At 48.6% G+C, this 24493-nt stretch overlaps 1 protein-coding gene across 1 annotated transcript; it reads left to right on the top strand.

Annotated features, from left to right (window-relative positions):
* The first annotated feature begins 2045 nt into the window (after positions 1-2045).
* PDK1 (pyruvate dehydrogenase kinase 1) lies at positions 2046-22654 on the top strand. The gene is made up of 11 exons (XM_081844623.1): positions 2046-2438; positions 5087-5228; positions 5365-5436; positions 12149-12333; positions 12573-12668; positions 13931-14008; positions 16093-16169; positions 18010-18108; positions 19316-19426; positions 21112-21225; positions 21330-22654. The coding sequence occupies exons 1-11, from the start codon at positions 2321-2323 to the stop codon at positions 21468-21470; spliced, it is 1233 nt and encodes a 410-aa protein (XP_081700749.1). The 5' UTR covers positions 2046-2320; the 3' UTR covers positions 21471-22654.
* Positions 22655-24493: the final 1839 nt, after the last annotated feature.

The raw sequence follows: 24493 nt of genomic DNA, 5'->3' as shown, positions 1-24493 counted from the left end.
CTGCCACGGTGTCCAGTTGCGCCAGAAGCGGTTTAGTCATGCTGGCCACATGACCCGGAAAGCTGTCTGTGGACAAACACCGGCTCCCTTGGCCTGAAAGTGAGATGAGCACCGCAACCCCATAGTCGCCTTTGACTGGACTTAACCTTTTTTTGCCTTATAGATTCCAATCCTGTCTGCCAGAACCGATTGCTCTAATTAGCGTAGTCAAATCCAAAAGACAAGACTCCCACAACTGTAAGAGTTAGTGTAAAAAGGGCAGTATCTTCTATATTTTCTTTTGCATTGCCTTTTATGTAACTGATAACAATTCATTAGCACTGTTCTGTCCTCACCAAGTTCTCTTTTTAATCATAATCATGTTTATGCAGCAGTCGCAATGAATTCAGTGGGCCTTACTTTGTAGTAAGTAGACACATAAATACGCCCTAATATAGGCCCACCTTGAGCAGAACCTTCCAGAGCAGCAGCCAAAAGCTGTTTCCATGTGGGAACTGGGTGCGTGAGAGTCTATTTATGATGCTTTTCCCCACCCCCACGACTGACACATCTTTAAATAGCTGCAGGCCAACAAATGGGAAAGTTAAAACTTTTTTAAAAAATAAATAAATGCAGTGGTGAGAAAAACCTTATTAATGATTTTTAGCAGACAAAAAAGGGTGCGGGAATTTCTGTTCTCCCCTTGCAGTGCGTAACAACATAATCTTATGCATGTTTATTTGGAAGTCCTACTATATTGTTCAGTGGGGTTTGTTCCCAGGTGTGTTCAGGATTGCAGCCAAAGTCACTCAAGACTGTACTCCTGTGCACTTAACAATCATAGAATTGTATTGTGTACATTGCAAAAAAAGAGGGGGATTGTTACTGTAGTTAACCACACATTAATCAAATATGGTATTTATAAAAACTGAGAGTACCTTTTTTCCTGTTTTGTTTCCCATATGGGTTTTATTTCTTGTTTTTCCCCCCTTCATTTTTGTCTTATCCTACTCTGTGCATTTGCAATTTTGTACTTTTTTATTTTTCAATAAAGAGTTAAAAAGAGAGAGAGAATAATAGAATTGTAGAGTTGGCCTTACTTGGGAGCACATCCTACTTCTGAGCTCCGTTGTGAGGTGCGTTAAAGCTAACCCAATTCTCGCTGCCATCCCTGCCAGAGTCGTATCCCTGAGTGGCTGGGCCAGAGTCTGGGGCAACCCAGTCTGATGGGCGGGGTATAATAATAATAATAATAATAATAATAATAATAATAATAATGTGGGATGTTGTTGTTTAGTCGTGTCCGACTCTTCGTGACCCCATGGACCAGAGCACGCCAGGCACTCCTGTCTTCCACTGCCTCCCGCAGTTTGGTCAGACTCATGTTTGTAGCTTCAAGAACACTATCCAACCATCTCGTCCTCTGTCGTCCCCTTCCCCTTGTGCCCTCCATCTTTCCCAACATCAGGGTCTTTTCCAGGGAGTCTTCTCTTCTCATGAGGTGGCCAAAGTGTTGGAGCCTCAGCTTCAGGATCTGTCCTTCCAGTGAGCACTCAGGGCTGATTTCCTTCAGAATGGAGAGGTTTGATCTTCTTGCAGTCCATGGGACTCTCAAGAGTCTCCTCCAGCACCAGAATTCAAAAGCATCAATTTTTCGGCGATCAGCCTTCTTTATGGTCCAGCTCTCACTTCCATACATCACTACTGGGAAAACCATGGCTTTAACTATACGGACCTTTGTTGGCAAGGTGATGTCTCTGCTTTTTAAGACGCTGTCTAGGTTTGCCATGGCCTTTCTCCCAAGGAGCAGGCGTCCTTTAATTTCAGGACTGCTGTCACCACAATGTGGGATACCAGCTGCTAAAAGAGGCACAAGGCACGCACGCAGCGAGCAACACCGAAACGCAGCCAAAGAAGCGGGTGCAGGTAGCCAAAAGGCGGCTCGGACTCCAAGCACCGGATTCCCTCAGGTTGGAGCGGCTCTTCCGGACCCACCCGCCGCACCTTCGCGCCGCCTCGGCCCGCCTCTCCCCCCTCCTTGGCTGGGCGCCGAGAGGAGGAGGAGGAGGCGGCGCTGCTGCTGCCGCCGCCGCTCTTGTCGCCCGGCCCCTTGTCCCTGCCTGTCGCCGCCGCCGCCGCCCACCTCCTCCCTTCTATCTCCGCACAGAGCAGAGAACCTGCCCGGGAAAGCCACCAGCTGTTCGGCTTGCAGCTGCCGAGCCTGGAAATGGCGGCGGGGACGACCTGAAGGGGGGCCCACAACCAGAGCGGAGCGCGCCGCGCCGCAGCTTCCCGTGCGCCCCGGTGCGCCTTGCGCGCCTCTCCGCGCCAAGGGGTCGCCATGAGGCTCCTCCGGGCGCTGCTGAGGAGCGTCTCCCCGGCCACTATCCCTCAGCAGGTGGACTTCTACTGCCGCTTCTCCCCGTCGCCCCTCTCCATGAAGCAGTTCCTCGACTTCGGTGAGTGAGCGCCGCCGCCAACCCAGTGCGAAAGCGCGGCGCCCCTTTGGTTTGCTCGCGCCCTTCCTCCCTCCCTCCCAGCGGCCCACCATTTTCTTCTCGCCGTGGGACACCGTCCCTTGCAGACCTTGCTTGGGGGTCGGAGGACGCTAGGCCTCCCCTCAGCGACCCTCCCTCCCTCCCTCCCTCAGCCATGGCAGGCGCCTGGGTGCGGGCAGCCAATGGGAACGGGCGTCCTCTGTGCCGCCTCCCTCCGCTCCCATTCGGGTTCTGGGTTTGCAGGTCAGGAGGAGGAGGAGGAGGCCTCGCCTTGTCGCTTCGAGCAAAACAAATCCGACTAGGCTGCTGCTTCCGGAGTTGCCTGAGAGTTCAAATGTAATGCTGCGGCGGCAGGCGCAGAGCTGGAAGGGGGACCCCCAGGCTCATCTAGGGCAACCCCTGGCAGTGCAGGAATGTCGACACGCGGGCGGGGACCCCATCCAAGTTGACCCCGCTTAGCTTTGCAAATAGGCTCGCGCTTTTATTGCAACAGCAGCAGCAGCAACAACAACAACAACACATTGCATTCTCGAGGCTGAGTAAACACGCTTGTGGTTGGCGGTGCAAGTTTTAATTAAGAGCTTTCATTAACACGCGCGCCCAAATTCTCTTGCTTAGTGTGCAAAGCGGCTGTTTCCAGCAAAAGGAAATTGCCACGCAGCCACCTTAACAGGCGAGGAAGGGATTCTTCTGGAGTCTGAGTAGAGAGGTGTGATGTTGCCCTGCAAAGAATTCAGCTTTATTGAATCTAGCACCTTTTCTCTCTGCTCAGTAAGTGATGGCCCTTTTTATCCTGGGACAGTTTTCTGTCCTGGTTGTCATTATTGCAGAGGCCTGCACTTCCCAATCATAGTGTGCGGAGACCTCTTCTAAAGCCAGGATTCCATATTGTTAATTTCCCCCCAGAGTGGACCATATATGAAATGGACATGTATGTGTGTGTGTGTGTGTGTGTGTGTGTGTGTTTTAATGGCTACTTTTCCTTATTTATTGCACGTGGCCCTGCTGAATGTTTTATACAACATGTGCTAAACTCTACACCCTTATCTGTTGAGAAGCAGTAACGTCCTATGATATCAGCCTGCAAGCGCCAGGTTTCTATAATATCTTAAAAACATTTCAGCAATATTGTTCAAATCTAATCTGGTTTGTAGGCTGCCATTTGCCTCAGTGTATCTAATTGCAGCACTCTTTTAACACTACCATGTGTGACATGGCAGCTGATATGTTGTATTCGAACAGTGTACCCGATAGCAGAAGCATTATGAGGACTAATTTGGACTTTAGACGATAATTTCGCTTTTCTAAGTACACCTCCGTGTTTGGTGTTTACAGTGCTCAGTAGTGTAAAAAATGTGAAGGAAAATGTGTATCTCCAAATATTGACATGTATCAGGCAAGTGTGGTGAATGAGCTCTAAATTGAGCATTAGCTAATACTGTGATATTATTGCTAGGAAATGAAAAAAATCATTTTGCCGCTCTTAAAGAGTGTGGGGTGGTTGTTTTTTCTTGTAGCACTTGTGTGTTGTTAGCTTTACCACAATGTTACGCAAGAAAAATATATTGCGATGTCAGTGGCTTTTGTTTCATTGCTCATAGAGTACACAAGGATTTCTGCTAAACTTGAGCAAAGCTACGTTCTTGCTTCTTGTCCAAATCCCTTATGATAGCAATCAATGTTACTAATTTAATGCAGACCTCAACCTAATTTAATTGTGGCAGGTGACACATGAGTCTGAAAGGATGGGAGTAGGGTAGGAAGAGGGGAAATGGGGTAACAGCTCAAATGGATGGAGTAACGGAAAGAAGGTGAATAGCAAGAGCTATTTGACCCTCCCTTTGCAGCCCACTGGAGGAAGAGAGAAAGAAAAAGGGAGACCTGCCCACTGCCAGGTTGTGGTCCATAACAGATTACCCTCAAGTTGATGTAGGGATGACTAGAAGTCATCTTTTACCAACTTTAGTTGGTTAGGAAGTTACAACCATTCCAGGATTGAGATGGCTTGACCTTGGTTGCCCATGCTCTGGTAACTTCAGAGTTGGATTACTGTAATGGGCTCATGGATAGCTCGGTTGGTTAGAGCATGGTGCTGATAACCCCAAGGTTGCAGGTTCGATCCCTGTAAGGAACAGCTGCATATTCCACAGAGCAGGCCTTTTCATTTGACTGTCCCTGACCTGTGGAATAGAACAGCATTCCTGTTGAATTATGTCCCAACTGGCTTTCCCAGCTGGCTAAATAGTTTTTTACTACCAAATGTTCAGGATTCAGTCATGTTTTGTATGCATCTGCTGTTTTTGTGTTTTTAATTATCTTGTGTGTAAATTGCATTGAGGCAGTGGTTTAGAAGGTGATTAATAAATTAACTGTCAGAATAAGAATCATTATGTAGCCCTCCTTCACAGGAAAAGGGTTCCCCATTTAGAATTTAAATGTTCCGTGTGTGTGTGTGTGTGTGTGTGTGAATAACTACAAATTCTGTCCCCACATTTCCTTCTTCCTCGTGAATTTGCACATTTCCATAGTTGGGTTCAATGTTCCCTTTATAAAATAACATCCAGTGGTTCTGCAGATATTGTTTGATTCCTATATTTTTCCCCCTTTAGGATCTGACAATGCATGTGAGAAAACTTCGTTTATGTTTCTGCGACAGGAGTTGCCAGTAAGATTAGCAAACATAATGAAAGAAATAAGTCTGCTTCCAGACAATCTTCTCAAAACACCTTCCGTTCAGCTCGTCCAGAGTTGGTAAGAATCTCTCCAATGTTATTTTACTGAGTTAATGATCTCGACTTTGTTAGAAAATGTTAGCAGGAAATGGCTAATAATTTCAGCTAGACTATATATATGACAAAGGCCAACCGTGTGGAAATTGTGTTTATAGGTACGTCCAGAGCCTTCAGGAGATCCTTGATTTCAAGGACAAAAGTGCTGAAGATGCAGAAGCTATTTCTTGGTAAGTGCATTTTAATGCATCTGAATATACTGTGGCAACGGATTCTCTAAACTCTTTGTGTGCAGATGTTACTCTGCTTTAAGATGAGTGTCATCCTTTTATGCCATTGAACAGATGTTAAGGGCGGTCTTCAGACTATTCTGAATGAAGAGAAGTCAGAGGTAGACACATCTTTCTTAAGCGTTTAAAATAACAAGGGTTGATGGACCTTGCTCTCAAAATGATCATGGCTATGCTAACAGAGACAGTGTGCTGGTCCCGGGGGAAGGTACCGTGGGTGTAAGCAGAGTCCACACGAAGAGGGGCGAGGTCCAAGACGGGGAGCCGGGCGGGGAACAGGTACGCTGGAACAGGAGGCCGAGCTGGGAACTGGAACACCGGATAGTCAGGAACAGGAGGCCAAGCAGGGATCAGGAACACAGGAAGGTCCAAAGCCAACAACGACGTTGCTCCCGCAACCTGGGGCCAGGCTGACTGGGCTTTTATCCTCTTCTAAGGCCGGGGGTGGTCCCGACCCCCAGGAGCCCCGCCTCCTCTGGCCTTAAGGCGAGCACTCCTCCTGGGGGCAACCAGTTCCCTTCGCCTCTCTGCCCTAAGCCTCTGCAGATCAGGAGAGGCCGAAGGGTTACTGGGCCCTGGAGGAGGCTCACCTGTGGCCACTGAGTCGTCAAGCCCCTCTGGGGCCAGAAGGGCTTCACCTGGGGCCAGCTCCTGATGCTCTGTCACAGGTGCAGGCTCTTCAGCATCTAGGCCTTGCCCCAGTTCAGCCGGCCCTGGAGGCGGGGACTCCTGTGCAGGCTGGGATTCCTCTGGTTCATCCTCTGAATCGGAATCCCAGGCCATCACACCATCCCCCCTCCCAGGCCCCCCCCTCAACCGAGGGTCCGGACCCGGCTTGCCGGGGTACGTCGCATGGAACTCTCGGAGGCAGGCAGGTGCGTGGACGTTGGCCGCTGGTTCCCAGGAACGGTCCTCCGGTCCATACCCCTTCCAGTCAATGAGATACTGCAGCTTTCCCCTGCGGTATCGGGAGTCCAGGATGCGTTCCACCTCATACTCAGGCTCTCCCTGAACCAACACTGGCTGCGGACGGGGACGGTTCGGGTGGAACTCGTCGGGTGGGGCCACCGGACTCAGCAGGGACCTGTGGAAGACCGGGTGAACCTTCAGGGTTGCGGGTAACCGGAGACGGAATGCTACAGGAGAGACTTGGTCCACGATAGGGAACGGGCCGGTGAAGCGGGCGTCCAACTTCCGCGAAGGTCGAGAGGGGTGGAGGTGGCGAGTGGAGAGCCAAACCAGGTCACCGACGCGAAGTTCCGGCACCACCTGGCGGTGGCGGTCGGCCTGGGCTTTGTACGCTTCCTTGGCCTGGTGCAGTTGCTCCACCAAAAGCTGTTGCTGGGACTGGAGCTCTTGAAGCCACTCCGTCACCGCCGGGACCGCGGATGCCGGCAGCACATCTGGAAACAGCCGTGGATGATAACCGTAACTGGCCTGGAACGGGGTCTGCTGGGTGGATGCATTCACCGCGTTGTTGTAGGCGAACTCCGCCAATGCCAGGTGGTCGACCCAGTCATCCTGCTGGTAGCTGCAGTAACACCGGAGGTACTGCTCCAGCACCGCGTTCGCCCGTTCCGTCTGGCCATCGGTCTGTGGGTGGTAGGCTGACGAGAGGCAGACCTCTGTCCCGAGGGTCTGGTGTAATGCTCGCCAGAACCGGGATGTGAACTGAACGCCCCGGTCGGACACCACGCGCTCTGGTAGGCCATGCAGGCGGAAGACATGCTGAAGGTACAGCTGAGCGGTTTCCTTGGCTGTGGGTACAGATGGGCAGGGGGTGCAGTGCACCATCTTGGTGAAATGGTCGGAGAACACTAGAAGGCAGGTACAGCCACGAGACGGGGGTAAGTCCACTACAAAGTCCAACGAAACCGTGTGCCAAGGGCGCGGTGGAACTGGCAATGGCTGAAGTAGGCCGGGGGGTCGCCCGGTAGGACCCTTGGCGCGCCGGCAGACATCACAACCAGCAACGTAGCGAGCCACGTCGGCCTTCAGGCGGGGCCACCAAAACTCACGACTGACCAGATGGGTGGTCCGATACCGTCCAAAGTGCCCCGCTGCTGGGGCATCATGGGCCATCCGGAGAACCTCCAGCCGCAGTGGCCCTGGCGGGATGTACAGACGGCCGTGGTGCAGCAGAAGGCCCTGATGCAGGACCAGCCCCGGATACTGTGGGCTGGACCCTTCAGCCAGCTCCCGGAGTCGTTCCTGGGCCCAAGCGTCGACCCGCTGCTGTTCCCGCACCCGAGCCTGCAGTGGTTCCGCCTCCTGGGTGGCCAGGAACGCAGCTGGAGGTAGGATCGTGGTGGGTTCTGCTTGCTGTACCGTGTCTGCGTTGTCTTCAGGCTTCCGGGACAGGGCATCTGCCTTCTGGTTCTGAGAGCTAGGGATATAGCGGATCCGGAACTGGAACCGGGAAAAGAACAACGCCCACCTGATCTGTCTTTGGTTCAGCTTGCGGGTGGTCTGGAGGTACTCCAGATTCCGGTGGTCGGTTCTCACCTCCACCGGATGTCGTGCCCCCTCAAGATGGTGGCGCCAGACCTCAAAGGCCACCTTGATGGCCAGTAGTTCCCGCTCCCACACAGTATAGTTACGCTCCGCTGGTAGGAGCTGGCGGGAATAGAAGGCACAGGGCAAGAGTGGCGCTTCAGGTCCATTCTGTTGAGACAAGACGGCACCGAGAGCCGTACTGGAGGCGTCGGTCTCCACCACAAAGGGTCGAGAGGGGTCAGGATGTTGTAAGATCGGCGCCCTCTGGAAACAGGCCTTCAACCCCTGGAACGCCTCCTCTGCCTCCTCGTCCCAGGAAAACGGCGTCTTTGGGCGCAGTAGCCGGGTCAACGGGGTGGTGCGATGAGCATAATCTGCGATGAAGGTCCGGTAGTAGTTGGCGAACCCCAGGAAACGCTGTAGGTCCTTGCGGTTCCGGGGTGCCGCCCATTCTCGAACCGCTGCCACCTTCCCAGGGTCCATCTGCACCCCATCTGGAGAGAGCCGGTGACCAAGGAAGTCCACAGTCCGCTGATGGAACTCGCACTTGCTGAGCTTTGCGTACAAACGGTGCTCACGCAAGCGCTGCAGCACGGTCCGGACATGTCCCTCATGGCGAGCCGGGTCACGGGAGTAAACCAGTATGTCATCCAAGTACACCACCACGTACTTGTCTAACAAATCCTGGAACACGTGGTTGATGTAGCGTTGGAACACAGCAGGCGCGTTGCATAAACCAAAAGGCATAACCAAGTATTCGAACTGCCCGTACCGGGTCCCAAACGCTGTCTTCCACTCATCCCCTGCTCGGATCCGAATCAAGTTGTAGGCCCCCCGGAGGTCCAGCTTGGTGAACACCTGTGCCCCTTGCACCCGCTCCAGCAACTCCGAAATAAGGGGCAAGGGGTACCGGTCTGGGATGGTGATTTTGTTCAGGGCTCGGTAATCATGGCAAGGACGGAGTTCCCCACATTTCTTCTTAACAAAGAGCACTGGTGCCGCAGTAGGCGAGGTGGAAGGCCTAATGAACCCACGCTCCAGGTTCTTGCGCAAGAAGTCCTGCAAAGCCTCGCGCTCTGGCTCTGTTAGAGAGTATAAGCGACTCACCGGTAGGGGCGCTCCGGGCTGGAGGTCTATGCCGCAGTCAAAAGACCGATGCGGCGGCAGCTGGTCTGCCCCCCGTTCCTCGAACACATCTTGGTAGTCCCGGTACACGGCTGGGAGCGTGGGTGCTGCCTCCTCCGTGGGTGCGGCCGCTAGCATCTGCGACTGAGCATGGGAACATGGATCTGGGAAGTGTACGGTCCGTTTGACCCAGTCAATCTGAACGTTATGAGCCTCTAGCCAGTCCATTCCGAGCACCAGGGGGAACCGGGGCATGGAGGCAATGTCCAAGGTTCGCACCTCCCGGTGCTGCTGGAGACACAGGACCAAGGGCTGGGTCTCCCGAGTGACGGCACCCGAACGCAGGAGCCGTCCGTCAATTGCCTCCACCTGTACCGGTTCTGGTTTGTTCTGAAGTGGCACCTGATGATGCGCGGCAAAGGCAGCGTCCATATAGGAGCGGGTTGCCCCCGAATCTACCAAAGCGTGGGTAAGAATCCAGGGCCCACCTGGAGGGTAGAGACGCACCGGTACCATGAGATGTCGCAATTCTACTGGTGAGGGCCCTTCTTGCATGGTTTGGGACCCCACGTTGCTAGGGCCTTCGGCTACCGAGGTTGGCGGTTTCCCTGCGACTGGTAGCTTCTCGGGACAGGAACGGGCGTAATGTCCACCCCCACCGCAGTAAAGGCACAGGTTCCCCTCCCGACGCCGCGACTTCTCCGAGGGGGAGAGCCGAGGTCGCGCAGCCCCGAGCGGCGTTGGCTCGACTGGCAACTCGGCTGTGGGCGTGGACCTGCTGGGAAGGACTGGCGCCAGGAGTCGGGAGTGCTGGCGGTCCCGGGTCTGGCGACGGTCCTCCAACCGATCGTCTATCTGCAGGCTCCGCTGAATGAGGGTATCCAGTGTGGTGGGACGATCCATCATGGCCAACTGGTCCAGTATCTCGTCCGACAGTCCCTCAAGATACTGGTCCCGTAGTGCAGAGTCATTCCAAGACAAGTCTTGTGCCAACAGCCGAAATTCTGTGGCGTAGGCGGCGGCTGTGGACTTGTCCTGTCTCAACCGACGAATCGCCCGATTGGCTTGGCTCTCCTTCAGTGGGTTACCAAACGCAGTCTCTAAGTGGTTACAAAACCCCACATAGTCCGTTAGCAAAGGAGAGTCTTGCCGGAGCAGTGGCAAAGCCCACTTGGCCGCCTGGTCCTTTAACAAACTGATTAAAAAATGCACCTTGGTGCGGTCGTCAGGGAAGTTCCGGGCTCGCCCCTGAATGTACAACTTGGCCTGGGCGAGGAACATGGGAAAACTGGCCTGGGTCCCATCAAATTTCTCTGGCAAGGCCACTGGGTACTTGCCTGGAGCTAGGGCGTCGGCCCCAGGATCTGGAAAGGCTTCCAACCGCTGCTGAAGCGCCGCAACCACATCGCTTAGCTGCTGAACGGTGTGGGTCAAGGCCTGGTTTTCCTGGGCCAATGCCACCAGCGCAGCCGCCTGGTCAGCCATGGCCTCTGGCTCTTCCCGAACGCACCCCAACGAAGGGGGAGTGCGGGTGTGGCGGGAGCAAACTGTGCTGGTCCCGGGGGAAGGTACCGTGGGTGTAAGCAGAGTCCACACGAAGAGGGGCGAGGTCCAAGACGGGGAGCCGGGCGGGGAACAGGTACGCTGGAACAGGAGGCCGAGCTGGGAACTGGAACACCGGATAGTCAGGAACAGGAGGCCAAGCAGGGATCAGGAACACAGGAAGGTCCAAAGCCAACAACGACGTTGCTCCCGCAACCTGGGGCCAGGCTGACTGGGCTTTTATCCTCTTCTAAGGCCGGGGGCGGTCCCGACCCCCAGGAGCCCCGCCTCCTCTGGCCTTAAGGCGAGCACTCCTCCTGGGGGCAACCAGTTCCCTTCGCCTCTCTGCCCTAAGCCTCTGCAGATCAGGAGAGGCCGAAGGGTTACTGGGCCCTGGAGGAGGCTCACCTGTGGCCACTGAGTCGTCAAGCCCCTCTGGGGCCAGAAGGGCTTCACCTGGGGCCAGCTCCTGATGCTCTGTCACAGGTGCAGGCTCTTCAGCATCTAGGCCTTGCCCCAGTTCAGCCGGCCCTGGAGGCGGGGACTCCTGTGCAGGCTGGGATTCCTCTGGTTCATCCTCTGAATCGGAATCCCAGGCCATCACAGACAGACCCATACAGTTGTACAGTGGTGCCCCGCAAGACGAACACCTCGCAAGACAGAAAACCCGCTAGACGAAAGCGTTTTCCGTTTTGGAGGCGCTTCGCAAAACGAATTTCCCTATGGGCTTGCTTTGCAAGACGAAATGTCTTGCGAGTTCCTGCGGGTTTTTCCCCCTCCCCCCCCTTTTCCTAAGCCGCTAAACCGCTTATCAGCTGATCCGCTGATAAGCCGCTTATCAGCTGATCCGCTAAAAGCCATTAAACCGCTACTAGCGCTAATCCGCTAAGCTGTCAATGGGCTTGCTTCGCAAGACGAAAAACCCGCTATACGAAGAGCCTCACGGAATGGATTAATTTCGTCTTGCGAGGCACCAATGTACCTCAGGTTACAGACACTTCAGCTTACAGACTCCGCTAACCCAGAAAAAGTACCTCAGGTTAAGAACTTTGCTTCAGGATGAGAACAGAAATTGCGTGGTGGCGGCGGCAGCGGAAGGCCCCATTAGCTAAAGTGGTGCTTCAGGTTAAGAACAGTTTCAGGTTAAGAACGGACCTCCAGAACGAATTAAGTTCTTAACCCGAGGTACCACTGTATTTGAAAGTTCAAATTTTTAGTCAATTTTTGCTTCCTGGATGATTTATTGAATAGCAAAATACTTTTTTAAAAAGACCATTTATTTTTATTTTTTTTGCACTGAATAGTTAAGTGGAAGCTGTGACTCTTGAGCACGGGTGGGGAAATATTGCCCTTCAGCACTTGCATCAGCCCACAGTCAGCATGGTCAGTGGGAGTTGTAGTACAGCAATATATGGAAGACCATATTTTCGCCACCTAGGGCCTTTAATGCGCCTTAGACCCATTTCACAGGGCGTGCACTTGGTTTCAGTTTTACAGATACTGTGATAACAATCCGGAATCGTCACAACGATGTCATTCCTACCATGGCTCAGGGCGTGATAGAGTACAAGGACCACTATGGTGTTGATCCAGTGACCAGTCAGAATGTGCAGTATTTTTTAGACCGCTTCTTCATGAGCCGTATTTCAATCAGAATGCTTCTTAATCAGCACAGTAAGTACTTCAGTTAATCGCAGAGATGAAACGTATGTGTAGAGCAATTGAGAGTGGTTTTCTTTCAAAGCCAGGGGCTTGTATACTGGGCACCGTGTTTTAGCATTTCCCTTGTCTGTAAACGCTTCCCAGTTTTGTTCTTAAAACAATATATTAATTGTTTGTTTCCCGATGTAAAAGCTGCTGCTCTTGCAGCCCATAAATTGTGAATTCACTTGTTATCTTCTTCCATTTGGCAGCTTTGTTGTTCGGGGGGAAAGTCAAGGTCAACCCTGCTCATCCCAAACACATTGGAAGCATTGATCCTAAGTGCAATGTGGTTGAAGTCATAAAAGGTAACATCAGGTAGACTTATCAAGGAAAACAGATGTAATAGCAAATCATTGGTGGCAGTCTAAACGGGCTATTGACTGTGTTTAACATCGTTCGTGTTGTCAGTTATCCTGGTGGTTATAATCAGGATTGTGTGATACTTTGCCAAAAAAGGGGGAAGAATTCTCGACAAGTTGAGCCAAATTATACATAAAGAAAAGCTGAATTACAGAACTTGTAGACAATTTTTGTAATTTAGTCCTAAACTAGAGAGAGTGTGTGACTTCACTTACTTGCTGGAGAGTAAACTCTATGGATCTAAACAGGACTGACAACAGAGTTAACGTGCATAGGATCACGGTTACTTCCCTATGCTTTTTATAGCGTGTACCGTATTTTTCGCTCTATAAGACACACTTTTCCCCCTCCAAAAGTTAAGGGGAAATGTGTGTGCATCTTATGGAGTGAATGCAGGCTCCATGGCTTCAGCGATAGCAACGCGAAGCCTTTGAAGCGCAGTGGGAGCGCTCCTGCTGCGCTCCGGAGACTTCGCGTTGCTTTCACTGAAGCTTGGAGAGCGAGAGGGGTTGGTGCGCACCGATCCCTCTTGCTCTCCTGGCTTCGCTTTGCTGGAGAGGTGCTGCGCAGCTTTCCCTGTCTGCACAGCTTTCCCTCTCTGTGCAGCGCCCCTTCAGCAAAGCGGGAGGAGAAATGGAAAGGGCTCTGTTTCTCCTGCTGCTTCGCTGAAGGGGCACCGCACAGAGAGGAAGAGGTTTTTTTCTTCTTGTTCTCCCCCTCTAAAACAAGGTGAGTCCTATAGAGCGAAAAATACGGTATTTGGCTGGTCACCGGGGGCGGGGGGGCTGTGAAAGGCTACCGGAAATTTTAATCCGCTCTGGCTTCTGAGATTTTACCAAACATTGCTCACACACTTTCAATCACGTTCAACCTCAGGGACAATATATTTGGCTTTCCCCCCCTTTCTTAAAAAAGAAAAGAAAAGAAAGCTCTGGAAATTAAAATCTGCATTACCATACACTTTTTCTGTTCTTTGCACCGAATCGAGGCATGCCTGCAGCTGTAGTTAGTAACTTGAGTTGTTGTGGCCAGAAATATTCATAATTGGTGTCAGCTGCAGTCGCCAGCAGTTCACTCCTGAACAGTTAAGAGCTGGGCTGTCATTAATCTGTTTCCTGACATTTTTAAAAACCGCCGCCAGGATATTGTGCAGAGCTGCGAAGTATAAACCTTTAAACAAACTTGTTGTGGTTTAATTTTTTTGCAGACGGCTATGAAAATGCAAAGACCCTTTGTGACCTGTATTACATGAATTCTCCAGAACTTGTACTCGAGGAGAGAAATGGTAAGAACAGGAAGTGGAGTGGGTTATTAAAGGAAGTCACAAGTCCTTGGCAAGGATTTATCACACGCTGCCACTTTTTTGTGCAGGTCTCCCTTTTTAGACTGTGTCTGCGGTAGTAGTGCTCATCTTTCCATTGGTTGGGCATCACGCGTGTGATGACTGTCTTGCTCAGTCTGCAGTGCGAACAGGTGCTGCTTCTGGTGCGTAGAATGTTAATCGGGTATCCTGGGCACAGCCTTAAACATGATGTGTCCATATATGCCGATTTCATTATAGAAATATGCTATGGGGGACCTTGGGTGGCTGCAGGTCTCTGCATCGTGTTTGCACAGTGAAAGAAACGTGCTGCGTGTTGCAGGGTTCGCCGGGAAAAGTTCATAGCATGAACTTGTGAAGTAGCTTTCGGTGTCGAGTTACCAGGGGTCAGCAAACTTTTTCAGCAGGGGGCCGGCCCACTGTCCCTCAGACCTTGTGGGGGGGGGGAGGCTGGACTATATTTTGAAGGGGGGGAAATGAACAAATTCCTGTGCCCCACAAATAACCCAGAGATGCATTTTAAATAAAAGGACACATTCTACTCATGGAAAAACACCAGGCAGGCCCCACAAATAACCCAGAGATACATTTTAAATAAATGGAAAAAAACGCTGATTCCCGGACTGTGTGCGGGCCAGATTTAGAAGGCGATTGGGCCGCATCCGGCCCCCGGGCCTTAGGTTGCCTACCCATGAGTTACACCATGGTTCATAACTGCGCCAAGCACATTTTGTTGTGAGACCACTTATCCTACAGTGATAACTGCAACAGCTACACTGTGAGCGATACTTTTTCTTCGAATACTTCTTTGAAATGACCTATTTAAGGTTTACTTGGAACTTTCACATTCTGAACACATTTCAGCATGACTCAGGCGGTGCTGTGGGTTAAACCACTGAGCCTAGGGCTTGCCGATCAGAAGGTCGGCGGTTCGAATTCTCACGGCGGGGTGAGCTCCCGTTGCTCGGTCCCTGCTCCTGCCAACCTAGCAGTTTGAAAGCACATCAAAGTGCAAGTAGATAAATAGGTACCACTCTGGCGGGAAGATAAACGGTGTTTCCGTGCGCTGCTCTGGTTCGCCAGAAGCGGCTTAGTCATGCTGGCCACATGATGCGGAAGCTGCACGCCAGCTCCCTCGGCCAATAAAGCGAGATGAGCGGCGCAACCCCAGAGTCGTCCCCGACTGGACCTAATGTTTAGGGGTCCCTTTACCTTTAACACAGCCCTGTAATGCTGCCAGATCAGGATTTTATTTCGCTGGGCAGAGAGTAAATCGGAAATATATACACCATGTGCGACTTTTTACTGAAAAGGTAAAGAGCTGCAACAACCTTCAGTGGTTACTATTGCAAGAAGGATGTGTCTTTATGTGTGCAAGCCCTGTGACACACAAGCCACAGAGACAGCATTTATGGTATACCTCCAATATACTTTCTCAAATTGGGGAGTGGGCATCTTTTAGACAGATAATAAAATAGAAAAACAAATATTATGTACCTGGATCCAAATAAGCATTTATGTGCTTAGTTCCAACATACTGTATTTTTTGCTCTATGAGACGCACCAGACCATAAGATGCACCTAGTTTTTGGAGGAGGAAAACAAGAAAAAAAATATTCTGACTCCCAGAAGCCAGAACAGCAAGAGGGATCGCTGCGCAGCAATCCCTCTTGCTGTTCTGGCTTCTGGGATAGCTGCGCAGCCTGCATTCGCTCCATAAGACGCACACACATTTCCCCTTACTTTTTAGGAGGGAAAAAGTGTGTCTTATAGAGCGAAAAATACAGTATTATTTTTGAAGTTTCAGAATAAATTTTTAATATGGTATCGGGGGCAGAGGTTGCTTGTGTTCAACAAGGGGCAGGTGGGAATCCAAAAATAGCTCTGGATAAATATACAAGCTCTGTTTGGCATGCCTAAATAAGCTTTTTGAATCTAAGCCATTGTAAAAGTCTAAGAGGGCCACACTGTTTAGTCGTGCTCAGTCAGGCCTTGCCAAAACTGATAGTTCAGCGCTCGGTTGTTGTTTTCTTCCCCTCTTTTTACAGTAAAATCACCAGGGCAGCCCATGCAGGTGGTTTATGTCCCGTCACATCTCTACTACATGGTTTTTGAACTTTTCAAGGTTTGTACAAAACACACTGATATGTTGTGGATCCTCTTTCTCTGTTTTCTGTTGCCAAACCGTCAAGAGACAAGACAAACACGGCAATTCCTGACATTTGATACGCTGAAAAAAAGAGTAGGCGGGTGATATCACTTTTAAAGACAAGCGCTTGAGGCTTACACACAATCTACTGTCATGAAGGAGGTCTCTGTTTATTTTCATTCCCTTCAAAAGACTCGGGTGAACATAATCTCATAGGGAAGTAGCCAGTGCACCAAGGAGCCCAGAGAAGGGCAGGCTGATTTTTGAGGCATAGTAGGGCTTCAGGTCATAGCACATGGGTGGTGCTGTGGTCTAAACCACAAAGCCTAGGGCTTGCCGATCAGAAGGTTGGCGGTTCGAATCCCCACGATGGGGTGAGCTCCCGTTGTTCAGTCCCAGCTCCTGCCCACCTAGCAGTTCGAAAGCACGTCAAAGTGCAAGTAGATAAATAGGTACCGCTCCGGCGGGAAGGTAAAAGGCGTTTCCATGCGCTGTTCTGGTTCGCCAGAAGCGGCTTAGTCATGCTGGCCACATGACCCAGAAGCTGTACACCGGCTCCCTCGGCCAATAAAGCAAGATGAGCGCCACAACCCCAGAGTCGTCCACGACTGGACCTCATGATCAGGGGTCCCTTTACCTTTAGGGCTTCACATCAAGCTGTGGTCGCCAGGACTGGAGTTGGACTTGAATGTGGGTCTGCAGAGGTTGTTGGATTACAACTCTTACCATATCCAGGGTTGCCATGTTACAAACAGTGAAAATCTGGACAGTTGTTGAGCCTTTTGAGGGGGTCAGGCAAAATTGTTAAGCTTTCTTAGTTTTGCCCAAAGTTGCATAGTGGCACAAAAATTGCCGTTTCTCAGCTATTGTTATGGAAAATCAGGAAAGACGACTGCAATAACGTGGGCTGCCATACATCTGGAATTTCCCAGACATTTCACCGATTCCCACCCACACGCAGTATTCCGGATATTTCCAGGAAATACCGGACATATTGCAACCCTGTCATATATGACCATTGGCCAGACAGTCAAGTGGAGTGCCCCCATGCATGAACCGGTATTATTCCTCTTATGTTTAGGTGGCAGCTGTGGTCATGACTCCCTTTTAACATCTGGAGATTCCCCACCCCTAGGGGAATGCACAGGGTCGCATGTGAGAATGATAGAGTTGTCTTCCAGATTTTGTTTCCATGGATTGCTCTGCAAGTAAAGGGACTCGATTTCATATCTAAAATACAAAATATATGTTGTTGCCCGTATTTAAATTCTAAAACGGCAGGGAACAGAATTCAGACTACTGTTCCCGTTCTAGCACTGCATCCATGAAATACCTTTCAATCTTGAAAGACAGAAATAACCAAATACTAGTCAAGTCGGTTGGGTAGCTTCATAAAATGTTTACAAAGCAGGAAGCAACTTTATAATGTATTCTAGAACAAGTTTCTTCTAAAATCTTTTGAATCATTATGTGATCACAGCTAAATGGAACTGTTTTATTAAATTACCAAGCTAAAATGATATACAGTGGTATCTCTGGATGCAAACGGGATCCGTTCCGGAGCCCCGTTCGCATCCAGAAGCGAACGCAATCCGCACATGCGTGGGTCGCGATTTGCCGCTTCTGCGCATGCGCAGGTCGTCATTTTGACCGTCTGTGCATGTGCGAGTGATGAAACCCAGAAGTAACGCACTCCATTACTTCCGGGTCGCCGCAGCACGCGACCTGAAAATACTTATCCCAAAGCTACTTCAACCCAAGGTATGACTGTACAGATATGTAATTTGGCCATTACTTCCGTGTTTTGAAATCTTAGAATGCAATGAGAGCTACAATGGAACATCATGCGGATCGAGACATTTACCCTCCAATTCATGTCCACGTCACATTAGGCAATGAGGATTTAACTGTGAAGGTAATGGCTTTGTTTACTCTCTCATTTCCCACTTCGTAGTCCTGGCAAACAGTTAAAGCACTGGTTTTCCAGTAATTTTCATCTTGATGTGCATTTACCTACCATGGGCATTTTGCGTGTTTATTTACTAACGAATTACCTGGTCATAAAATAGCAAGTGGAAGCAGCATATATGATTCAAACAGGACTGCTAGAGTATTTTGCCAATTCAGGGATCTTCTGATCCAGGATGAGGACTTCAGTCTATTTTGGACGTGGTTGTGCTCCCCATAACATTCAGATGAGCAGCTGGGAGACGCTCCTGGATCTATCATTATTCTTGGATGTTTGAGTGGCAGCTGTGGTCTTGAGTGCTTTTCGCCAGCTGCAGCCCCCTCTTGAACTGAACAGGCCTGGTCACAGTCATAGTAATATCAAGAGTGGACTGTCTGCCATTGAAGAGCGTTCTGAAACTCGATCCAAAAGGCTGCCAGGGTTTTAAACAGAGCCAGACAAGTAGGATGCATTGCTACAATATTGTTTCATCTGCAGCGATGGCCAGGGCCTAGGATTTCTTGATCATCTCCTCTCATATGTAGCTTCCCAATGTCCTATTCCACATTGGAGACCCTGCACTATGTCCCTGTGTCATCTTAGGTTCAGTGGATGGTTGTATGAGCAGACTCTCGATTGCTGCCTCCTCAGCTGTGAAATATTCTAACTGACACTCTCTGCTGGGTTCCCAGCTTGTGGTCCATACCTGGTTTTAAACAGACCTTGTGGGGATTATATCTTTTGTAGATTGGGGTTGCTATTGAAATGTTTTCTGTTGTTTTTACTTATTTGGCACTGAAAAAGAAATCTTTGGTTTTGTATGATTGGCATTATTATATTTCTATTAGCTGCCTATTATTATTCTATTAACTGTCTTGAACATCCAAACTAACTGAAGAGCAGTGCATAAATTGTCCTGAAGAAGTACATTTTGTGCATGCAGGCCAACATTCACCATTCATTCATTCATTCAGTTAGTATACCACACTATACTCGCAGGTCTCAGGGCGGTTCCCCAGGTAAAAGCACAGTATAAAAACATTAAATACATAATAAAATATACAAGGTGTATATTTCTAATGCAAGCTTGGGTATGCCAGTGTTTGTTTTTAGCCAGATCTAGAGCGTGTGGCATGAAGCGTCCCCAAGTCCTAATCCCCCCTCCCCATTCTAGATGTGTGATCGTGGCGGTGGTGTTCCTTTGAGGAAAATAGATCGGCTGTTTAACTACATGTATTCAACTGCACCCCGTCCCCGTGTTGAGACATCGCGAGCAACACCTCTGGTATGTAGGCCATTTTTATGTGATACCTTGCATTGGCAGTTGGCAAATTAGTTAGCTGAAGTGGTTAACAAAATATTTCCTTGTACATTAAGGGGGGGGGGCTTTTCCGGTTGAGGGCAGCATTCCTTTGGGGTAATGTGGGGGGGGGGGGCAAAAGCCAGTAGTGGGTACATGCAGAGCTTCTTGCTCTTTCTTGCTTCTCTCCCCACCCTTCTCCATTTCTTGCCTACCCAGCAGGCTACCAAGGAAAGGACAGATCACTCTTGCCCGATGTAAATTTGCAGAGAACTCTTTTGAAATTAGGCAAAGAGCCACATGAAATTAGGCCACACTGGCTGTAGGTTGCCCATACACAGATCCATTGCTTATGGTAAATATGGGCCAGAATGTTATTATTAACTAAAGCCAGTATACAGAGTTCCACTGCTGCATGTATAAACAAACTTCCACATGCAAAAAAACTTCAGTGAAGAAAACCAGGCTCTAGCAAGGCACTGGTCCATCAGCAAAAACCTGCTTTGTGCAGTTAATGATGCATGTAACTTGCTCCAGTTCATGGGCAAGAACAGCCTCACTGCCATTTTTGCTCCCTGCTTTCTAGAGTGGTGTGCAACTATTTTAAATGCTAATAAGTTTAAGGTTGAAGATTCTGTGAGCTGGTGCCTATATTGTTTTGGTGGCTTATCTGGGCATTTTTTTATACTCCACAGCAAGAGCATTGTTCAGCGAGACAAATTCATACACCATTAGGTCCTGTGTCTGCTTGTTCTTACATTTCATCTGAGTTTCTGTGCTATCTTCTACCACATTATCTAACACTTGTCTTTCCTTATGCCTAGTGGTTATACATCTGATAATGCCAGTCATGTCACACAGTGAAATTACTGGATATCCAGTACAGATGCCCATGCGATCCTATCATAAGAGAAATTTGCATGCAGATGCAATAGGGATAAATGAACAGCTTTTTTTCAAGGGCAATTGAACAGAAGAATGAACAAGAGAGGAAGGCCTAACTGTGTGGCTTAGTGGTTAAGGATGTTGCATCAAGGGCCTGGAAGACTCGGGTTCAAATCCCCAGTGTTGAAGCTTACTGAGTGACATTGGGTCTTTCTCACAGCTTTGTTGTGAGATTAAAATGGGGAATAAAAATGTATGCTACCTTGAGCTCCTTTCAAGGAAGGCAAGTTATAAATGTAATAAAAATAAAAAACTGCAAGCTTCAGTTTCATCTGGATAGGAAGCCATTGGCACGGATCGGGAAGATTATTAGAGAACACCTACCTGCAGTTTTGTCTTTTCACTGTAAAAGTAACTCCCCTTTTCTCATGTTTGTGTCCAGCAACAGAATGCTTTTGCTCTAACAAATGTTGATTATATTGGGCGGGATTCAACAGACAAGTCCCACTAGCAGAAGCTCACACAAGGACGTGAGGGGGGTTTCCACTGTCCTTCCCTCTCACCCCCCAAAATTGGCTGGTGGGGTGTGTCAAGGCGGCCACAGAACATCGCAGGGAGGGAGGAAGGAAGGAAGGGAGCCATTCTGGATGGCAAGCTAAAATGCTTGCGCTGGTGCAATGATCAGAAGAGTGCAACTTGGAATTCCTCCCATTACTATTTTTGTTTTTCATATGTTTTAGCTAACTCTCTTGTTGTCGGTTTTTGTGTGTGTGTGTTATGTTTAGGCTGGATTTGGTTACGGCTTGCCTATATCCCGTCTCTATGCTCAGTACTTCCAAGGAGATCTGAAGCTCTATTCGCTAGAGGGTTATGGTACAGATGCTGTTATCTTCATAAAGGCATGTTATTTATCACCCGCTTTGACAAACGCCTTTCCATTTAAAAGGCAGGATCTGATGATGCCTAAGTTATATTGAACATGGCACTTTCCTTCTCTCTGCAGGCTTTATCAACAGAATCTGTTGAAAGACTGCCGGTATATAACAAATCAGCTTGGAAACATTACACAGCGAATCATGAAGCAGATGACTGGTGTGTCCCAAGTAGTGAGCCAAAAGACATGACTACATTCCGCAGTATATAGCCATATGGGACAATATGTGGTGTGCAGAAGATAGCCTTAGTACACAGTTCATGTTAGGACTGTGTAAGTCTGGTGTACTACAGTACAGCTCTAGTATTTTGTATGGGGGAGCACACAATTTGACTAAACAGGAGTCAGAAAACCACGTCTTTTCTAGAGCAGCGTTCGTTTAAAAAAGTGAGTATGCTAAATTCATTTCAATCATTCCATCTTAAATTGCTTCAGCAGGTAGATCTGGTGTGTCAAGTTCTAGATTTTATATAAAAAGGTCAGTGCACAGCTTGTTCAAGTATTGTACAATTTCACTTGCCAAGCATTTTAATGAGACTTCCATGGAAAACTTAGTTGAATTAAAGAACTGCAATGTTGTAGACCTTATCTGGGAATCAGTTGCACTAGCACAGACAGCATTACAATGTGAGGAATACTAGATAAAACGTGATCATGCTTTTTTCCTAGGAATCAAACAGTTTGAGCCTTCTAATATTAGACACCATAGTTCTAACAAACCACATGCATTTAATTTCATACATGATCCAGCTTGAGTTTCATTAATATTAATTGGGAAGTTTAGCACATAATTAAATATCTCCCACTAAAATCAGTGGCACTTGATAACATTTACATTTGGCTAGCTTGTGCCTTGTGTTTTTACCCTCTGTAGGAAGTTTGAATGAAAATCTCAAATCTGGTAGTGCATAAATATGTTATTCTTTAGATGGAGTTCCAAGAATGAATATTTGCCTCTCTTCAGAATATTCAGGCATAATGAATTGGTTCCCAAAAATGATGAGTTGAACTTCACTTATGTAGTGGGACTTTTCTGCCACCACCAAAGTTGGTTCTGAGAATTGAAGGACTGTCTGGAATGGCATATGATGGGGTACAGAGGCTGTAGTGGGATAGGGAATTATGGAGAATTCAGTGAGGCTGACTTGTGGGAGTGCCTTGCCACACGCACAGGACATCTCTGGATCCAGCCCTTTTATATCAGCAGTTGCAATTAATGCAAAAACGCTGAACATGATCTGGGCAAAATGGAATTGCTGGAGAGGCTTAAGCAAGTCCTCAATTCTCCTGCTGAAATTAGTGGTATTTGAAAGTGCTTAAACTTTTGATGAATTTTGCTTTTCAGTAAATGAAAGTTGTTAATAAAGCACAGCCTGCCTCCTAATTTAATGCCACTGATACTCGCACTGATTTTTGCAAAAATGAAACAGGCCTCAGGTTGTTAAGAAAGTTTGGACATTATGCACATAGTACTTTTGACATCTAATTGCTATGGGTATGTTTCTTTGCACTATTATCGTATTTCTTTTAAAATATTTGGATATATTCAGCTTCTTAAGAATGAAAAGAAACTGGAGCAATAACAACATATTAGTTCTTTTTAAAAATGTGGTATACTTTCTGTTCCGAGCTGATATTTCTTGCTGCTCTAGCCTATTAAATACTTCTATACATATTTAACTTCCTGTTTATGCTCTATCTTCTATAAACATGTGGCCAGCTGCCAAGTAGTAGAATGAAAGCAATTTAATTTCACTGAATTCAGCTGAATTCTGGAATATTTGGTAGTCTCTAATACTGTCATGGTAACTTGCAAACTCAACAAGAAGCGGATGAACGATAGCAGCCGTCGTGAACATAATGCCAGTGTTGCAAGGAATAATCAAGACAGGAGCTATCTAGTAAGTTGTGCATACATTATAGAAAGCACAATTGGTATCTATCTGAAGGGTAGTTTCCCATTGGCAAAGCAAAGCCTATTGCGTTGGGTTATAGTTCCAACTGGTGGTCGAAGGTAGAACAAACATTTTGGGAAGTAAAGAGCTCCCACAATCTAGTTTGCCCGAAGTAGCAAACCTAAAATGTAAGTATAGAACAAGAAACTGAGAGAACAAGGATCAGCTAGGCCTGACTCCCGTGTGTGTGTGTCTCTACAGTGGTGCCTCGCAAGACGAAAAGAATCCGTTCCGCGAGTCTCTTCGTCTTGCGGTTTTTTCGTCTTGCGAAGCAACCCTATTAGCAGATTAGCGGATTAGCACTATTAGCGGCTAAGCGGCTATTAGTGGCTTAGCGGCTTAGAAAAAGGGGGGGGGAGCGAAAAAAATCGCAAGACTCGCAAGACATTTTCGTCTTGCAAAGCAAGCCCATAGGGAAATTTGTCTTGCGAAGCGCCTCGAAAAACAGAAAACCCTTTCGGCTAGCGGGTTTTTCGTCTTGCGAGGCATTCGTCTTGCGGGGCACCACTGTATATATAAATAAAAATGCAGATTACTGCATGGGAATGAGTGAATATTGCGGTCATTAAAAGTAGAGTGCAGTAGCCTTGTGCTAATGAAAGCTACCCTTCAGGTAGGTACCAATTGGTATTTTTTCCCAACTGACAACACAATGCTATATAGTTAGGATGTACCAAAAATTACCCCCAACTAGGCTGAGACCCCCACTCCAGCAAAGAAAAAGATTTTATTTGAGAGAGAGACCCTCTTACCAAACGCTTCTTCAGCCTAAGCACAGGAACCAATTTTACAGTATCTCGTGAAGGTACTGGGAGAAAGATCATACAGAGAAAGGAAAGGGAAAAGCTAAGGAGCTGCCAGAGGCTGCAGAAGGACTGCTTTCAGAAGCCAGAAGCAGCTCTGCTGTCTGGCTGTAATCAGGTTGTGTTCAACATATGTGCCTGAGGTAACATGCCCTGATGGAGCATGTTTCAACAGCTCCACTACACGCACAGCTACCTTCCTCAACAGTCAGCGCGCAAGGGAATGGTGGAGGGACGAGAAAGATAGAGACAGAAGGATTTTTAAAAAATTAAGCCGAGAGAGAAGGGAGTGGAGCATAAAAAATAGTAGGGCCTGACAGTAAGGTGGGAGCAGAGAAAGTGATGGGTTGAGGAATGAGAAACTAAAGTCCAATAGAGAGCGGGACTGAGAAAAACAGTGTAGGACCTAGGAAAAAAAGGGGGGGGGTAGCAAAAGCAAGAAACATTGACCTGAGGACAAAAGCCAGTGGAAGTT

This window comes from Podarcis erhardii (assembly GCF_964252035.2).
Source record: "Podarcis erhardii genome assembly, chromosome: 1".
NCBI lineage: Eukaryota > Metazoa > Chordata > Lepidosauria > Squamata > Lacertidae > Podarcis > Podarcis erhardii.
The sequence above is the reverse complement of the archived record's forward strand: the minus strand, read 5'-3'. Positions and strand labels throughout refer to the sequence as shown.